Genomic DNA, 18154 nt, shown 5'->3' on the forward strand with positions numbered 1-18154 from the left:
ATGTCAAATAATCAGACATGAATTTAGGTGAAATAACAAAATTATCTTGGTTAAGTTACATACTTCAAAACTGTCTCAGAACGATTGTTTGTTTTTTTACTTTTTGTAGTTTATATTTTTTGTCTTTTAACGGGACTCGCTCATGGTTTGTAAAATGCACTTTTTACAGATTGATACTGACAACAAATGTTGAAATATGTCTGGATGTCTGTATGAGCTCCGGTGGCCGAGTGTTTAAGATATCGGTTTTCCATTTTTTTCTTGACTGTACAAGTGTTAATTGTATTTTTTTCTGCAATTTCGGTATCCAGTGTTTATCACGTGATGAATAACGTCATATATGCTATGTCAGACGGCAAAAACTTTTCTTAAAATGAAGACTTAAATCAAAGATAATTTTTCTTTTACTTCACTATTATAAATGAAATAAAGGGCAGTATATGCCACTTAAAGAGCCACGCCTTCGTTTTATTACCGGAGTTTGGTGAGGTGATTAGTTTCACCAAACACTTTGACAAACCTGTTTCCAAAATAATGTTTTGACAGTGCTCCGTCAGCCGGCCATATTGTGAAAAGGTTTGTCGATGTGTTTTAAGAAACTTCACTCTCAATCAAACTCTGGTAAAAGACCGAAGGCAAGGCTCCGTAAGCGGCCTAGATTGTTTTATTTAAAATGGTAAAAAATGGGAAAGTTATCTTTGTTTAAAGATTTCATTCGAAACAAAATATTGCCTTCCGACGTAGCATTTAATTCGCAATTTATCACGTTGTATACACACTCTCGGTATCAGAGGGTAAAATAATTATAAATAAGATATATTTAGATGCATTACGAGAAAAAAGATTTTGTCCGAAACATGAGCAGTTATTTTAATTGTAAACCTGTACAAAAAATACTTTTGAACATAATGCTTATATCTAAGATGATTCTTGCACTAAAGAAAAATATGTATACAAGTACTTGTTACAATTGCAGGGTTAGACACTTTCTTGACAGGGTTGCAAAGACTGATTGGCCAGTTGTTGAAAGAGAAAGAGGAGAAGACTGGAGGAGATTACATTGCTCAGTTGTGGATGACCCGGGAGGCTGCAGCAGCCGAAAACATTAACAAAGCTGGCACATTTAGGTAATTATCTCACTTGTTTATGGTGAAGCATAATTGTGAACCACACAAAAGCGCACTCTCCACAAGGCTAGAAGTATTCCAGCAATTTTCACACTGTTTTTCTAGGCGGTCTTGTCTTCAAACGATCATTTCGAAAGTGTCTCCGATCCTGGCTGGAATCATTGCGTACCTCGATACCAACAGGAATCTTGACCTCATTCACAGTGACGTAGGGTGGAAACAGATGCTGTGGACGTCGGTCCTCAATACTGAAGGAGCAATACAACTACAGGTAGTAAGGTTAATGAATATAGTGGCAATCTTGTTGACAACAGTCGTGTATGATTGAGAAATATTGTTTTAAATATAAAGCTGTGTTTGAAAGTGAATAGTTTTTTTTTTTCAAACTGGCATGTGAGTATACCAAGTCTGACTATTCAAGTATGTATTCACAATATATTTGATTACGACCAAGATAAAAACATACAAAAATGTATTCACAATATATTTGAATACGACCAAGATAAAAACATACAAAAATCTGATATAAAATATAATGATACTTGAGCCCTACAGAAATCGATGATATTTTTATTATAATAGCTACTGCATGTATGTGAATAAGGTCATTTGTTCATATTTCGCTAGGTCTAATATTTGTGACTCTTTTATTACTTAATATTTTATTTAGGTTTAAATTAGTGATATAAAGTGAAATCAATATCCCCTTATGAAATGATAAATCTGCTGTATTGTGTTTGTTCCACTGGTTGACTCAACGCTAAGTTGCATTTTAAAATATCACTTAAAATTTTAATCTTTTCTGTTATAAAACACATGTTGTGGATTTAATATAAATTAGAAATGAAAACTAGTACTAGAATTATGTATCAATAACAAACAACCAGTAAAAAAGGTTTTTGGTCTTAAATTTGAACATTTCTGTATATATTTGAATACTTGTTTTTCTGTTTATGTAGTTCTCAGATCTACAATCTCCGAAGAGATGCAGTGACCTTGATGAGATGCTTGTCATGACAACAGGTCGTGAAGGTCACATGTTCTCCGCTTGCGTGCCCTTCTCATGGACCATGATCCGGATGATTGGGGATATACTGCATGACATTTTACCCTCTGATGAAGGTTAGTCTTAAAAACCGTATGCACAACATTTGATTTTACACTTGATCATATATGAAAGTGATCTTCATTTTTCGTGTTTGTAAAAGTTGCCTGACAATGTCTTTTGTATACATTGGTTCTTTTTATGGTGTTAGTTATTATAATAAATGACCATTCTGTTGAAATCTTACATTTACAGCTTGTAGATATGCAACTGGATTTGTTCGCTTAGTTACGCTATAATTACGGTGCGGGATGATACAGGAATCCAGTGGATTTCATGTGAAATCCACTCAAAACATGAAATCCGCTCATAACTCATTAATTTTAATAAATGATTTTGCGTTTTTGTATATTTATTAGAAAGTGCCTCATAAAGGGTTAATATTTCAAATGTTATTGAAATTGGTCGATAAATGAAGAAGTAAGAGCTTTTTTTGTCGAAAATAGATCGAAAATCGAGGTGAAATCCAGATTTCGAGAAGTGAAATCCACTAAGAACTCATAACTTTAATTAATATTTTTTTCTTTTTTTGAATAGATACATAAAGTTTCTCATACAGGGTTTATATTTCAAATTTTATTGAAATTGGTCAAAAAATGAAGAAGTAAGAGCAATTTTTCGGAAATCGAGGTGTAATCAAGTTTTCGATAGTTGAAATCCACTCATAACGAATTTATTTTAATAAATATTTTTTCTTTTTTGTATCGGATTAAAAAGTGCCTCATAATAGGTTTATATTTAAAATTTAATCGAAATTGGTAAAAAAATGAAGAAGTAAGTGTAATTTTTCGGAAATAGATCGGAAATCGAGGTGAAACCCAAATTTTGACAAGTGAGATCCACTTTTTGAGACGTGAAATCCACGTTTTGAGACGTGAAATCCACTCATAACTCATTTAATTTTGCAAATAATTATTTTTGTTTAACATATAATTCAAAAGGCGTCATAACTGTTTTAGATTTCAAATTTTATCATAATACATTTATTTTGAAATCCACTCATAACACATTTATTTGGAACAAATATTTTTTCAATTGAACATGCAAAAGGCCTCATAATAGGTTTATATTTCAATTTTTATTGAAATTGGTCAAAGAATAAGAAAGTTGAAAAATATTTTGAAATAAGATCGGAAATCAAAGTGAAATCTACTTTTTGCGAAGTGAAATCCAATTTTGGAGAAGAAAATAAAAGTAAAGTAAAAGGAAATAAATACATGTACAATCAAGTATGCATTGGATATTATAATTAAGTAGAACCGCTTGTACGTTAACGTTATCAGCTATTACTATCACGGCTTATTATTAGTCAGAACCTTAAAATTGTAGACATGCATATCGAGTGACTATGTTTGTTAACCAGGTTTTCACATAGTGAAACCTGGTTGTTTTCACATAGTGAAACCTGGTTAGTAGAATGACGAATATCCTTGTTCGGGCGGGCGGGCAGGCGGGCGGCGTCAAACTCACCTATGAAACTGAATAACTTTAGTAAGGGTTGACATATCTTGACCAAACTTGGTCCATAGAAAAGTTTATGGGTACCTTTCATGGGATTGTGTTTGGGGTCCCTAGGGTCAAGGTCAAGGTCACTGTTACCAAAAATAGAAAAACTGTTGAAACTGAATAACTTAAGTTAGGGTTGACATATCTTGACGCAACTTGGTATATAGGAAGAGTTCATGGAGACCTTCATGGGATTGTGTTTGAGGTCCCTAGGATCAAGGTCACTGTTACTAAAAATCGAAAAATGGTTGAACTGAATATCTTTAGTTAGGGTTGACATATCTTGACCAAACTTGGTCTATAGGAAGAGTTTCTGGATACTTTCATGGGATTGTGTTTGGGGTCCCAAGGATCAAGGTCAAGGTCACTGTTACTAAAGATAGAAAAATAGTTGAAACTGAATAACTTTAGTCAGGGTCCACATATCTTTACCAAACCAGGTATAAAGGAAGAGTTTATGGATACCTTTCATGGGATTGCGTTTGGGGTCCCTAGATTCAATGTCATGGTCACTGTTACTAAAAATAGAAAAATGGTTGAAACTGAATATCTTAAGTTAGAGTTGACCCAACTTGGTATAAAGGAAGAGTTTATGGATACCTTTAATGGATTGCATTTGGGGTCCCTAGGGTCAAGGTCACTGTTACTAAAAATAGAAAAACAGACACAGGCTGAAGATCTTCTGTCAATCATTAAAAACCTGGTTTCGTCACATTGCGGCGTTTCTTGTTTAGTTATAGGGCAATTTATTGGGGTTGTGAAATGTACTTTAATATATTATTAAATTAATAGTTAATTATGACATTTTCTTTAAATATTCAATGACAAAAATCAATATTATGTAATTCGTTAAATTGAAAATATAAATTTATTCAACTTTTGCTGATATTTATATATGATAAGAAATATGGAATAACATGTTTTAGTTCTAATTTGTTGAAATTATATATACAGTCTAATAGACGCCCAAGAATAAAAAAGTTCATCTAATTTCTTATTTTTTTCATCAATTTCAATAAAATTTAAAATATAAACCGATAATGATGCATTTCCAATTAAATGTTTAATTAAAAAAATATATGTTACAAAATAAATGACTTACGCGTGGAATTTACATCTCAAAAAGTGGATTTCACTCCAATTTCCGATCAATTTTCAAAGTATTTCTGTATTAAACTTCTTATTTTTTCATCAATTTGAATAAAATTTCAAATATAATCTGATTATGAAGCCTATTTCATTATATGTTAAAAAAATATTTATTCGTTAAAAATAAATGAGTTTTGAGAGGATTTCACTTCTCAACATGTGGATTTAACTTCCAATATCCGATCTCTTTTTCAAAATATTCTACAACTTTCTTATTTTTTGACCAATGTTAATAAAATTCAAAATATTAACCGATTATCAAGTTTTTCTAAATATTTGTTCAACAAAAAGAAGTATTTGTTAAAAATAAATGAGTTATGATTGGATTTCATGTCTCAAAAAAAAACTGGATTTCACTTCTCGAAAACTGTATTTCACTTCGATTTCCGATCTTTTTTCAAAATATATCTACATCTTTCTTATTTTTGGATCAATTTGAATGGAATTTCATATATAAACCTATTATGAATCCTTTTCAGCTATTTGATAAATAAAAATAAATATTTGTTAAACATGAATGAGTTATGAGTTGATTTCACGTCACAAAAAGTGGATTTCACTTCGAATTCCGATCATTTTTCGAAAATTGCTCTCGTTTCTTTTTTTGTTGATAAATTTCAATAAAATTTGAAATATAAACCCTTCATGGGGCACTTTCTAATATGTGTACAACAAAGAAAAATAATTAATTAAAATAAATGAGTTCTGAGTGGATTTCACTTCTCGAAAACTGGATTTCACCACGATTTCCGATCTGTTTTCGAAAAATTGCTCTTTCTTCTTAATTTTTTGACCAATATCAATAAATTTAAAATATTAACCCTTTATGAGGCACTTTCTAATAGGTATACAAAAAAGAAAAAAAAATCTTAATATTAATAAGTTGTGTGGATTTCACTTGTCGAAAACTGGATTTCACTTTTTCGAAAAAAATCAATAAATTGCTCTTACTTCTTCATTTTTTGACCAATTTCAATAAAATTTGAAATATAAACCCTTCATGAGGCACTTTCTAATATGTATACAATAAGAAATAATTATTAATTAAAATAAATGAGTTCTGAGTGGATTCATTGCCAACTTTGGAGCTTATCAGGGTAACGACGGTCTCTATCGATTTCTCGTTAAGATACGCTAGTTTAACACTTATTTATCTACTGGACGCAGTGTAAGATACGAAATACAGAATTTATGAGGGTCATAAAGTTGACCCGTCCTTTTATTATAAGTTTCGATAGAAAATTTAAGTTTTGGATGATTTTAGATTTAGCCATAATTAGGTAGAGCTGTTCTATAGGGGAAACGTTAGTAAATAATGTACTGAAATATTAAAACATCCTTCTAAAACAAACTTACTTCTTTTACATATTATATTCCGTGTCTTTTTTTTGAAGTCTATAATTGATCGTTTATCAAGACATTTAATTGGGGCCATTTTCACACCTTTATTTTAACAGTTTGGTAATTTTTCTAATAGCAGTGTAACACAAAATTGGGTGAGAAATTTCGGAAAGGAACAGCTAAAATGAAATATTAACTGCAGTTGCAATCTTTTAGTACCAGTCTTTAACGATACAATTTCAAATGTCATTAATGTTGTATTGACAATAATACAGGTATACCCTTTTTTCCATAAAAACACGTTGGTGTAATGGCATTTTGACACGTTTTGAAAACCAAGTGCACTCGTTAATAAAAATATGCTGACAAAATTTTATGTAACACATTTCTTGCCTAATCAAAATAATTATACTTACGCTAAATTTATAAGCACGTTTGGTTGAGTGCAAAATGTTTACCATTAAGAATTAGAAGTTAAGTATTACTAATGCACTTGTTGACTCGATGTAGAGATGTAAATTATTATCTTTGAATACCCTTATTTATTATGTTTCATAGCCCATATTAATTCTAAAATTGCCAATGAAACTTGAAAGATTAATATTTATAAAAAAAATGTTGCTTTTTAACTGTCTGTAATAGTGATTGCGATTAAAAATGGGAATCATTTTTGCTAAATGTATTACTTTCTATTTTTACACAAAAACAATATGGGATAATTTTATTGCTATAAATGCCAAACTTCGTTGCACATGGGATACCCAGTGTCATAACCTTGCCGATGGATTATTTTCTATCCTGCTGTGAATACGCCGCAGGGTGGGCCATAAAACCATTATCGTACAGTTGAATACACAATTTCTGGGCATCGATTTTCTACAAATTTTACATAAATGTTCAAAAAGGACCAAAAGATATTTAAAAATTCATTATTTCGAAAAGTGCATTTGAAAGAGAGAAAAAATCTGCATCGTAATCCGCTATAGCAAAACAATTTTAGCTCCTTCTTATTTCAATGTAACTTTTAATGACCACAAAACACTTAAAAGGGACCAAAATGTAAAAATCATACAATTAATACAAAACCATCATCTTCAAGGGCAAGAATTATCCTAACATATATGTAGGAAGTAAGTTGATATGTTGAAAGACTAAGTCGTGAGAACTGTTTAACCATATTTTCCCTATATAACTCTATAGGCACTTTTGCTTCAGCGGATTTCTCCAAAGTTGGCAATGTCACGTTTTGAGTAGATTTCACGTGAAATCCACTGGATACCTGTATCACCCTGTACCCCTATAATTAAGGTTTTAAGAAAACGTTAATTTAAAATATCTTAACAGAATTTGAGGATGAACCAAGCCGGATAGAGCATGGACAAAACAGGACAATAGCATTCTGTGCGAAGATTGTTGCTGCAAGGCCGATGGGAAAGATACTGAATGAACTTGTGGATGGTATCCAGGAAGGAAATGTTGAACAAAAGCATGCAACCGTTTTCGAAATCGTGGAAGAGTATATTCAGGACTTCGTGCACATGATGTATTATCCTAGACGAGAAGATGAATTCAAAGTAAGAATTGTTAGCTAGAGCACAATAAGTTGATGACTAATTATCACTTTTGTTATGCTTCTGTTTAATTTAAGGAATGCATTGCGGGGTTGATATCATTATCGGGGTATGAACGCAATTGGGCTGGTCAAGTCCGAAGGACTCCACGGCTACTTTGACCAGCCCAATTGCGTTCATATCATTTCATTTCGGATTACCTTTCAGTAATCCTTTTTTGCCCATTCTGTAAATATGACAACCCGACTGTTACCAGAAACATTTTTTCAAATGACGTCACAATAACGCGGGAAAAGGTCAACCGCTTGAAATCACATTTAAATGTAAAATTGAAACACTTTTGGCAACAAAATGCTTAAAATATAATAACTAAGCACTTTCTAAATTGTTGATTTATATTTTACGGGACCTGCTGACACAATACAAACAATAACTAGATCAATAGCTTTCATCTTTATTGTTATGCGATGAATTGCGATCCGAAAATATCCGAAGATGTTGCGTTGATCGATTGATGAACGCAGTTGCCGAAAGGCAGTTCATTTAAGGAATAGAAGTTGAGTTGTAAATATAATCAAAATGAAGTAAAACAATAACCTTGTAACTCATTGAATGAAACATTGTGCTATTTTATTTAAAATCCTAAAGCAATGCAATATAAACTGTAGTTGACTTAAACAATGTGCATTTTTAGCTCGACTATTCGAAGAATATGGAGAGCTATACTACTCACCCAAGCGTCGGCGTGGGCGTCACACCTTGGTTAAGGTTTTGCATGCAAGCACACATAGGCTAATATCTCATAACCATCAAGCCTACTTAATTAACCATGTAAGATAACTCTAAATTGCATTTAATGCAAATAATAGGACTTTATTATTCGACTAAAAATTCAGGTTAAGGTTTTGCGTGCAACCACACATACGTTAATATCTCAGCAACTACTTGATGTATTGTATTGAGACTTTATACAATGGTATTCAACCACCCAACGTAATTGAATAACCAAGTTAGATAACTGTATTTTGCAAATAATAGCCCTTTACTATTAGACTAAAAAAATCTGGTTTAAGTGTTCCATGTTACCAAATTGTTAATATCTCATCACATCATGTATTACATTAAAATCTAATCTAACAGTGATCTCTGCATGTTTCGCCAAAACTTTTCAGTCCTTACACTGACAAGCGGCGCAATAGTCGAGCGCCCTGTCTCTGTGACAGCTCTTGTTTATTTGTATGATTTAATTCTAGGTGTGTATTTCCATGTGACTCAATATAAAATATTTCAACAATTTCCTAGTATTTTTTTTATTTTGTTGTTGCAGCTTGTGTGCCAGACAGTGCATTACAAGACCATGGAAATATGTGAGGCTACAAATTCTATGGGATGCCTGATTGCAATCCTGACTATTGTGCACGTTGCATATGACATTCTTGCACTGAGACTTGCCTACTTCAGAAGCATGAACGGAGTATGGCCACAGTGTAGCTCGGTCATACTTGAGGTGAAGAAAACCAACCCGGATCACTTCATGTTCAAGGAGCGAGAGTTTGTAGGTTCTTTCTTATAAAACTCATAAATATATGTGATATCTTAAAATGTTTTTATGCTTATCTTCAATAAAGAAGTATTGTTGTAAGACTTTAAAATTCTGAGATGTGTGACATGTAACAATTTGTTTTTGGTCGAAAGACCGAAACCAATATGAAATTAAATGTTAAGGAACAAAACCATGTGCATATCTTTTTGTGTTGTAGACATTCTCCGCCTTATGCCTGTTGATTGAGAATTTAAACCCAAAACCTCACGAATTAAATGAAGAAGTACAGAGAGGGAAATGGCTTCACAAAGTCCATTTGTACAGACCTTTGATTGAAAAAGTGCTTAAACTGCATTCAGAAGATCCGGCTCTGTATGGAATTCACAGTGAACTATCCGAACGAAGAGCGAAGTATGTTGATTTTCATTTAGTTTAATAACATAACCCTTTACAGATGTTTTAAGTATTTTGTATGTGTTGTTATGTTTGATACATTTTGAAACCTTATTTCCTCAATTATCTTAGATCGAACTGGGGCCGTGTAATCGTAATGAAGCTTTTCATCGAGCATGTTTGCAAAAAGGATGGAAGAGAAGCAATCACCATCAAATATTGTATGCCACTTTGGAAGGTACGTGTTATTTTGATTATCAGAGTATGCACCTATTCTGGAAACAATCTTGTTGAGCTTGTCTGTTTTTATGCCTTCCTTCGAAGAAGAGGGGTATATTGCTTTGCACATGTCGGTCGGTAGGTCGGTCGGCCCGTTGGTAGACCAATGCTTGTCCGAGTGATAACTCAACAATTACTGGCCGTATGGTCATCAAACTTGACATGAAGGTTGGGTCTGTCCAGTAGATGACCCCTATTGATTTATGGGCTCATCGGGTCAAAGGTCGAGGTCACAGTGACCTTTAATGGTAAAATAATTTTCAAGCTTGTCTGAGTGATGATTAAACAATGCCTAGACCTATGGTCATCAAACTTGATATGACCAGTAGATGACCCCTATTGTTTTTTTGTTTTTTTTGGGGGGGGGGTCATCTAGCCAAAGGTCAAGGTCACAGTGACCTTGAATGGTAAAATATGGTTCAAGTGATAACTGACAATGCCTGCACCCATGGCCCTCTAACTTGACTTCGAGGTTGGGCCTGACCAGTTGGTGACCCTTATTGTTTTTGGGGTCATTGGGCCAATGGTCAAGGTCACAGTGCCTTAAATGGAAAAAGGTTATCTGTGTGATAACTCGCCAATGCCTGCAGCCATGGCCCTCAAACTAATATTGGAGGTTGGGCCTGACCAGTAGATGATCCCTATTGATTTTGGGTGTCATCGGGCCAAAGGTCAAGGTCACAATGACCTTGAATGGTAAAAGGTTGTCCAAGTGATAACTCGACAATCCCTGCACTCATTTCCTTCAAACTTGACTTGGAGGTTGGGCCTGACCAGTAGATGGCCCCTATTTATTAAAGGCGTCATTGGGCCAAAATTCAAGGTCACAGTGACCTTGAATGATAAAAGGTCGTCTGATTGATACTTCAACAATGTCTGCACCCATGGCCCTCAAACTTTACTTGGAGGTTTGGCCTGACCAGTAGATGACCCCTATTGTTTTGGGAGTTAATCTGGCCAAGGTTCAATGTCACAGTGAGTTTGAATGGTAAAAGGTTGTCCGAGTGATAACTAGACAATGCATGCAAGGTCACAGTGACCTTGAACGAAAAAAGTTTGCCTGTGAGATTACTTGTCAATGCCTGCACCCATGGCCCTCAAACTTGACATTTAGATTTTTGGTGACCAGCTGATGACTCCTATGGTTTTTGAGGTAAAAGAGTAAAAGGTCATGGTCATAACACACTTTTTTTTTCACTCTTTGAATGGTCATAATCTTAAAACTGCCTCAACGGCATCGTATGTCAGTGACAAATCAGCTGTCATTTCAGTCCATGCATATTTTATTCAATTGTCCATATAATCCTGACAACATGGCGCTCGGGGGGGGGGGGGGCATAATGTTTGACAAACATCTCTTGTTAAGACATTAACTTGGCAGGTTTGTGCATCAAGCTGCATGCGCGTTGGCGTAAGCCTGCTATGTTTTGGTTTTATTCAGAGAGTTCATGCTTTTGCATTGCAGATACTAGGAAAAGAGGTTGACATGAAAGAACAAAAGTCCTTAGAAGGGGTTGAGAAATTTTTAAAAGCGTGCAACCAAAATGCACTAAAGACATTCAATGGGTAATACTAATACTTCTTAATAACCTCCAGTAATATAAAATGCGTATGATAATTTACTTGGAAGTGCCTAATATTTCTTATAAATATACCCTTTGTTTAAATAAAATGGATTTATTTTGTGGCTGTCTGCCTAGAAGTTTGATGGGCATTCTGTGAGAATTTTACTATTGGTTTATTCATTTCCAGAGCGGAGATTAAATGCTGTAGCTGTGAACAGAAGCTAGAAGGCCCTCCAGTCACATTACCTTGCAAGGACAAAGATGTTCTTTGTGATGCCTGTCTTGGAGAAATGAAAGCTCTCGACCAGTATGTGTGTCCCAAATGTCATGAAAATCTAGGGCAAGATTGGCAACCTTTACAGATGGAAGGGAATAGGTAAACTAAATGTGTAGTTACATTTAAGAAAGTAAAAATAGATTTTTCACTTCAGTTTCAACCTGAAAATTATGGAAAATATATGACTAACCATTTATAATCTATATATATGAAATGCCACATGCATTAATACCATTCACAAGTCATAACAATTTATAGTCTTAAATATGAAATGTCATATGCATAAATAACATGCAGAATAGTGTCAATGTGTTACCTAACGACCACTTTTACTTTACTTCATATCTCTTGAATTTAGCTCGTCCAATATATTCGAAGAATAAAACAATCACGGTTACCATGTACCACCTTCAAGTAATTTTCTCAGCAAAAACATCCTAAAAGTGAATTGATATGAAATTTTAAACAATGTTCTAATCTATTCAACTTACTCAATCAATTAAGTAAGATGACTTAAATATAAATTATTTCCCTTTAGTATTCGTCTTTGAAGTTCTGTATTATTATATAAATGATTTCACATACGGGTTGATATCTCAGTTACTACTTGATGATTTACACTTTGACTTGATACAACCATCTTATCCAGCCTACAGTAATTTATCAAGTAAGATAACTCTTTATTGCATATAATGCAAATTATTTGCCTTTATTATTTGACTAAAAACTTCTGTGAAAGTTTTACATGTAAGCACACAAAGTTTAACATCTTAGCAGCTATTTGATGTATTTCATTGAAACTTTATACAATGGTACTTAACCATCTTACTGAAATTATGTATGAATTTAAAAACTCTTTTTGCTTACAATGCAAATTACGGCCCTTCATTATTTGATTGGAAATACAGGTTATGTTTTTACAAGTTACAACATTGAAATTAATAGTTTAGCAAATACTTCTTTAGTATTTCAATGAACTTTTTATAGTTTTTTTTTTCAGCTATTCAATCAAATTAATATAATGGAGTTAGATACTTTGTTTTTCCATGTTATGTAAATTACGGCCCTTTATACTTGGACTTGGTTCAGGTTATGCTTTATAGCGTGTATGTGTCAATGTCTCATAAACTACATATTTACTTGAGGTATTGTTTTTAAAACTTTAAACAAGGGCTTCTAACTATCCAACCTACTTGATAAATAATTAAGATGACTCAATCTTGCATATAATATAAACTTTTCCCCTTAATTTTTCGCATTTTTCAACATGTTTTTGCAATTCTTAAACTTATAGGCGGTGGAATAGTCGAGCAGCTGTCTATGTGACAACTATTGATGTTTTATTGTTCGATGCAACGCTCATTGACAAATAGCGATGAATAGTTCCTGTTTAGTACTGTAAACTAAGGTTATCGAATTTAACCATGCGTATGAAATTTAAATCATCGAAAAGCTATTTCCACAATCAAGGTCTTTTTAAGTAATGATTTAATTCTAATGTGACAGCAAAGAAAGAGAGCAGCTCATCCAATACCAGAGGAGGTGTAATGCCTTCTTCATGGACGTAGTCGCTCAACTCTGTTTCTCCGACGGACAACCACCATCAAAGAATGTGTTAAAGAAGTTGCTTGGATACGTCACCTGCTCGGCAAGACATAGCCAACTGCGATTTACAAAGAACATGACTATTTTTGAGACTGGATTGGACCCTAACCCGGTCTTTAGGTCCTTCCTTCTACAGTTGATGCTGAAATCTAGGTATTGCAAAACGTACTTGTATCTCAAACTCAAGTTCTTTATACATCGGGGTCCGTTTTCAACGTAGTAAAAATGTCTTTAATATACCCCCACCAAATATGTTTGGGATACATAGGAGTGAGCTTGACTGTATTTTGGCCAGCCAGTCGGTTCGGTCCGTACGATAAGTCGTGAATGAGTCGTCGGATTGAATTAATTTTCATTCCCCATGTTTCACCTTTTTACATACAAAATAAAGGTCAAGTTCGACGTTCTGTTATAAATGCTTATGTTTTATAGAGTTATTGAACATTTTTATATGACACCCCAAAATACTGTGTCTAAAGAGTATCTCATAAAAGACACACATGTTTTATAGGTCAAGTTCTACTTTGATTACAAACCACCATTTCGTTATGGAACTATTGGCTGGAAATACCTTTGGACAATAACTCATTAAAGGGGACATATTTAAATGCCCTTTGGTACAAATATTTGATATTGAATTTCTGAAATTGTAAAAAAAAAATAATAATTTCTGACCGATGTTTAACTATTGACTGTTACGGTTTATCAGTCCTTCTTTGTCAAACCCGGTAAAAACCAGCAAATCGTCGGATTTTAGCAGCCCTGCTTGGAAATACAGATCAGGTTTCACTTTAGTTAATAACCACTATTTTGGACGAAGTTTCTGCCCGTTTTAAACATTAAGAAATTGTCAAACAAACGGTGTCAGAACAAAAACTCATTAAAGGTTTGACGGATTTTAAATACTAATAAAATAGTTTCTATAAATAATAGTTAAAAGGTACGTTTCAGGGATTTTTCTCTGCTTAGATTGTTCCAAAGTTGTGGAGAGAAAAACTAACCATTTTTTTAGTAAAGGATATGGCCCTCTTTCAGTTTTCCAGTTATCTAGCAAGGTTTTTATATTGGATCCTTAGTAACAACATTGCTTTTTGTGAATCTAATTTGCCAACAAGGATTTTTTTGTTGTTTTTTTCAAATGACGATTGATCCATAAATGCTAATTTAAATTAACTTGACATTGTTTTAAAAAACATGGGTTGAAATGCTATGTTTTTCGCTTACTATGATGTAACTTGGTCTTAATTCGTGTTGATGGTAGTTCTAATTGTGTGTTGAAATTAAATGGCTTGATGAATAATTGCATATAAAAATTTACTTACAGTGAAGAGGAGTTTGTTAAAGAAAGCCTGGAAGGATACATCGAGCAGGCTCAAAGTTTTTTCAGAGAAGAACCAACGCTACAACAGAATCTGGTAGACCTCAGTCTACTAATCGTTCAGTGTTTAGAGGTATGAGCACATATAAACTACTGTTTTGAATATTTACAGGTACGTTTATATCATGCATATATTTTCCATAATGGCACATACACCCATCCCTAATTCACTTTAAATGTTTTAGAATTATATGCTTTAATATTTCGTATTATAATGGTCATTACATAATTCTTCAACAATATACTTTAAGGATACAATGCTTCAGCAATGGCACGGACAACACATGCATAATTGGTCTTTTATTATCCATCTTCTGGAGACTGCTGGTGATAACCTTGTTGACAATCAACTAACGATAGAGAAACTGTATTGTATCGCAAGACTACGTGTTGGCCTTTCACAAGCTGTGAGAGTGATTGCCGACATTGTAAATGGAGTAACCGTGGTTCAAACACTTACCAATGAAGAGCATACTGTGATTAAATCTGCGAAACAACTTTGTACAGCTTCTCAGCTGAAATGGCCGAAGTAAGAGCGTTAAATTAACGTTAAACTAATACACAGTTTGGGCAACAATTGCATGAATTAGTGATGCCCTTATCTAACATGTATTTATGAAATGGACCAACAAAATTTAAGACAGGTTTATATACTTAAGAAATATAACACACCACTGAGGGTCATATGGCATTATAAGGACCGGCCAGTCAGTCACCGAAGGTGTATATGGACCGAGGCGTTAGCCGAGGTTCATTCACCTTCGGGGGACTGACTGACCGGTCCTTATAATGCCATATGGCCCGAAGTGGTGTTTTATATTTCTTATATTATACCGAACACTTTTCATTGCAATTCAATATTTTTAAAGCGATTTAAATGTGTTTTATTGAACAAAGCTAATAATATTTACGTACAAAAAGCTTTCTCCGTTGTGAAAATAGCCTCACTTACCAATTGTATGACGTCAGCGGTCCATATTAGATTTTTGGCGAGGTCAGGACCGGCCAAAAATATAATATGGACCGCTGACGTCATTAAACTACAGTGATATACGGAACGATCGAGTTCATATATACAAAGAAGGGACACATTTATGTGAGGTATAATATTACAGTATATTAGATATTTGTAAAGAGTTAAGGTAAGACAAAAAGTAAGTATTGATGTATCATCTGCAGGATATTCCTTGTAAAGCACCTGTGTCGCTGCTACGGTATTGACGTTTATCAGTCCATATGTCGACATCGTACGACACTCCTCAGGTGGATCGTGATTGAGGAGTTGGAAAGAGATCAGGTAACCAAGACATTTGACATGAACATAATAGAAGACGTAAGCACAGGTGTCTTAAGCAAGACCCCTCAATGGCTTACATTTCATAAGCTTTGTTATCTGGAAAAATTGATGAGAAATGCCATGTGTTTATGCTACTTTGTGTGCTTATTTATTTATTAATTTATTGATTTGTATGAATTCAAATTAAGATAGGGAGTGGGGAGAAATACTTTCCTATTCAAAAGAACACTCCTTGAGATGTCTCAATGTTTTTTGTAGACACAAGAGGTGTCGGACCGATATGTTGTGTGTGGAAATGGCTATGTTGAGATCAGGGAGGCTCTGTCACAAGCTATGCTAGGAGAGGACATCAGCATACTGGAAGAGAAAGTACAGGTACATAGTTTTGGTAGCTGTATTTTAGACTTGTTGCGGTTTGATTTAGCCTCAGTTGTAAGGCTTATATGGTTGTAATTAATGATGTTGTCTGTTTCCCGAGGAATGAGCATTGAAGATAAATTAATTAAGATTATGTGTAGCCCTAGTAGTGACTACTGAGACGGAGTCAGTTTACTACTTAGTAAGAGAGAGAGAGAGAGAGAGAGAGTCATTTGTCTACTTGACTTCTTAGACTGAGACTGTAGACTGCTTTGACTGAAAGTGTTGTCCTATAAGACAAAGCTAGGCAATCCATGCTTGAGATTAATCTATTTGAAGTTTAAAATAAGCAGATTTTATCATAAATCCAGATTGTCATTACAAGTGTGCATATTATAATAACAAGTGCGACTATTATCACTATTAAACATGGTTGTTTTATAGGAGCTGCACACAACAGGAGGTCGTGTCGATACATATCTACAGCTGGCTGTGCACAGAGAGATAACATGCTCATATGTCCGTTCAATAGAAAAAAGAACGGCCACCCCAAAGGTAATAATAAATTAATATATGATAATATTCTAATAGAATGAGAATTTTGTGAGATGACTATGACTTTTCATTCCAGAATTAATTAAAATGTAATGCTATATTTCATTAATGCATATGAGATCAATTTTTGGATTGCTTGTTTGTTTAATGTTAAATATTATATTAAATTGAACACCCTTTAATACGAGACTTCTTTGCCATATATAATAAATAAAATAAATAAATAACTAAATCCTCCTGAACAAATTAAAATATTTTCCAGTCACTCCAAATGATAGCTACCTTTCTTGAATCAACGCAAAGTCAAAAAATTAAGGTAAGTTTTGTTCAAATGATTTTTTTTGTCAAACGATATATAAAAATAGATCAATTCTTCTACACCTTTTGAGCAACATGCTTTACAGTCTTAAACGCCTTTGCTGTATATACAATACATAATCTATTGCCAAGTTACGTGTGGTTAATTCTATATTGCTATTTAGTTGTGAATTTTCTATTCTACAGCCAATATTGCGCCTCATGATGAATAATACACTAGAACCTCGAGACTTCATGATAGCTCAGGGGTCTGATACAAGACGACAAGGCGTTCAATGCTTGATCATACATTTCATGACGGTTTTGTCACCACTGAATGGAGCCAGGACCATTCTCCATCTGTTTCTTGCAATGATTCAAGGGGATCCCGCTATACGGGTAAAGTTTCAGCGTTTGCTCAGTACTTTATGGAATACTGTTGTCAACAAAAGCAAAACATTTTTTCGTCAAGAATCATTGAAGCAATGTTGCATAGAAATGCATTTACCTTATAAGGTTTCTGGGCATAATAAATGACAACTTATAGTTCACTGATTTTTAGCTCGTTCGTTTTTTATTAAAAATAATAATATGGTAACTTTGGTGTCGGAGGCATCTTAACAGTATTTGACTCATTCCCCTTGTTTGTCTTAGAATAAAACAAAAACAACAAGGAAGCGCTGGCGTTCTCACCAAGGCGCACTTGCTTCTTCTTAATACACTTTTTTATATGTGATACCTTTGCAAGATGTAGGAATATTTAGAATATTCAAATCATCATGTTTAAAGTTTCAACGTTTATTATAATA

The 18154-nt window shown here is 33.8% G+C and overlaps 1 protein-coding gene across 1 annotated transcript in view; it reads left to right on the forward strand.

Annotated features, from left to right (window-relative positions):
- Nucleotides 1–18154, forward strand: part of LOC128237324 (E3 ubiquitin-protein ligase rnf213-alpha-like) — a 76763-nt gene that overhangs the window by 40916 nt on the left and 17693 nt on the right. Inside the window, 17 exon segments of the mRNA XM_052952733.1 lie at nt 977–1127; nt 1233–1398; nt 2087–2249; nt 7573–7802; nt 9127–9354; nt 9560–9753; nt 9868–9973; nt 11480–11580; nt 11767–11955; nt 13363–13614; nt 14786–14912; nt 15091–15368; nt 16019–16136; nt 16395–16511; nt 16938–17048; nt 17311–17364; nt 17553–17744. Coding sequence (XP_052808693.1) covers nt 977–1127; nt 1233–1398; nt 2087–2249; nt 7573–7802; nt 9127–9354; nt 9560–9753; nt 9868–9973; nt 11480–11580; nt 11767–11955; nt 13363–13614; nt 14786–14912; nt 15091–15368; nt 16019–16136; nt 16395–16511; nt 16938–17048; nt 17311–17364; nt 17553–17744 — 2777 coding nt within the window.

This window comes from Mya arenaria, chromosome 6 (assembly GCF_026914265.1).
Source record: "Mya arenaria isolate MELC-2E11 chromosome 6, ASM2691426v1".
Lineage (NCBI taxonomy): Eukaryota > Metazoa > Mollusca > Bivalvia > Myida > Myidae > Mya > Mya arenaria.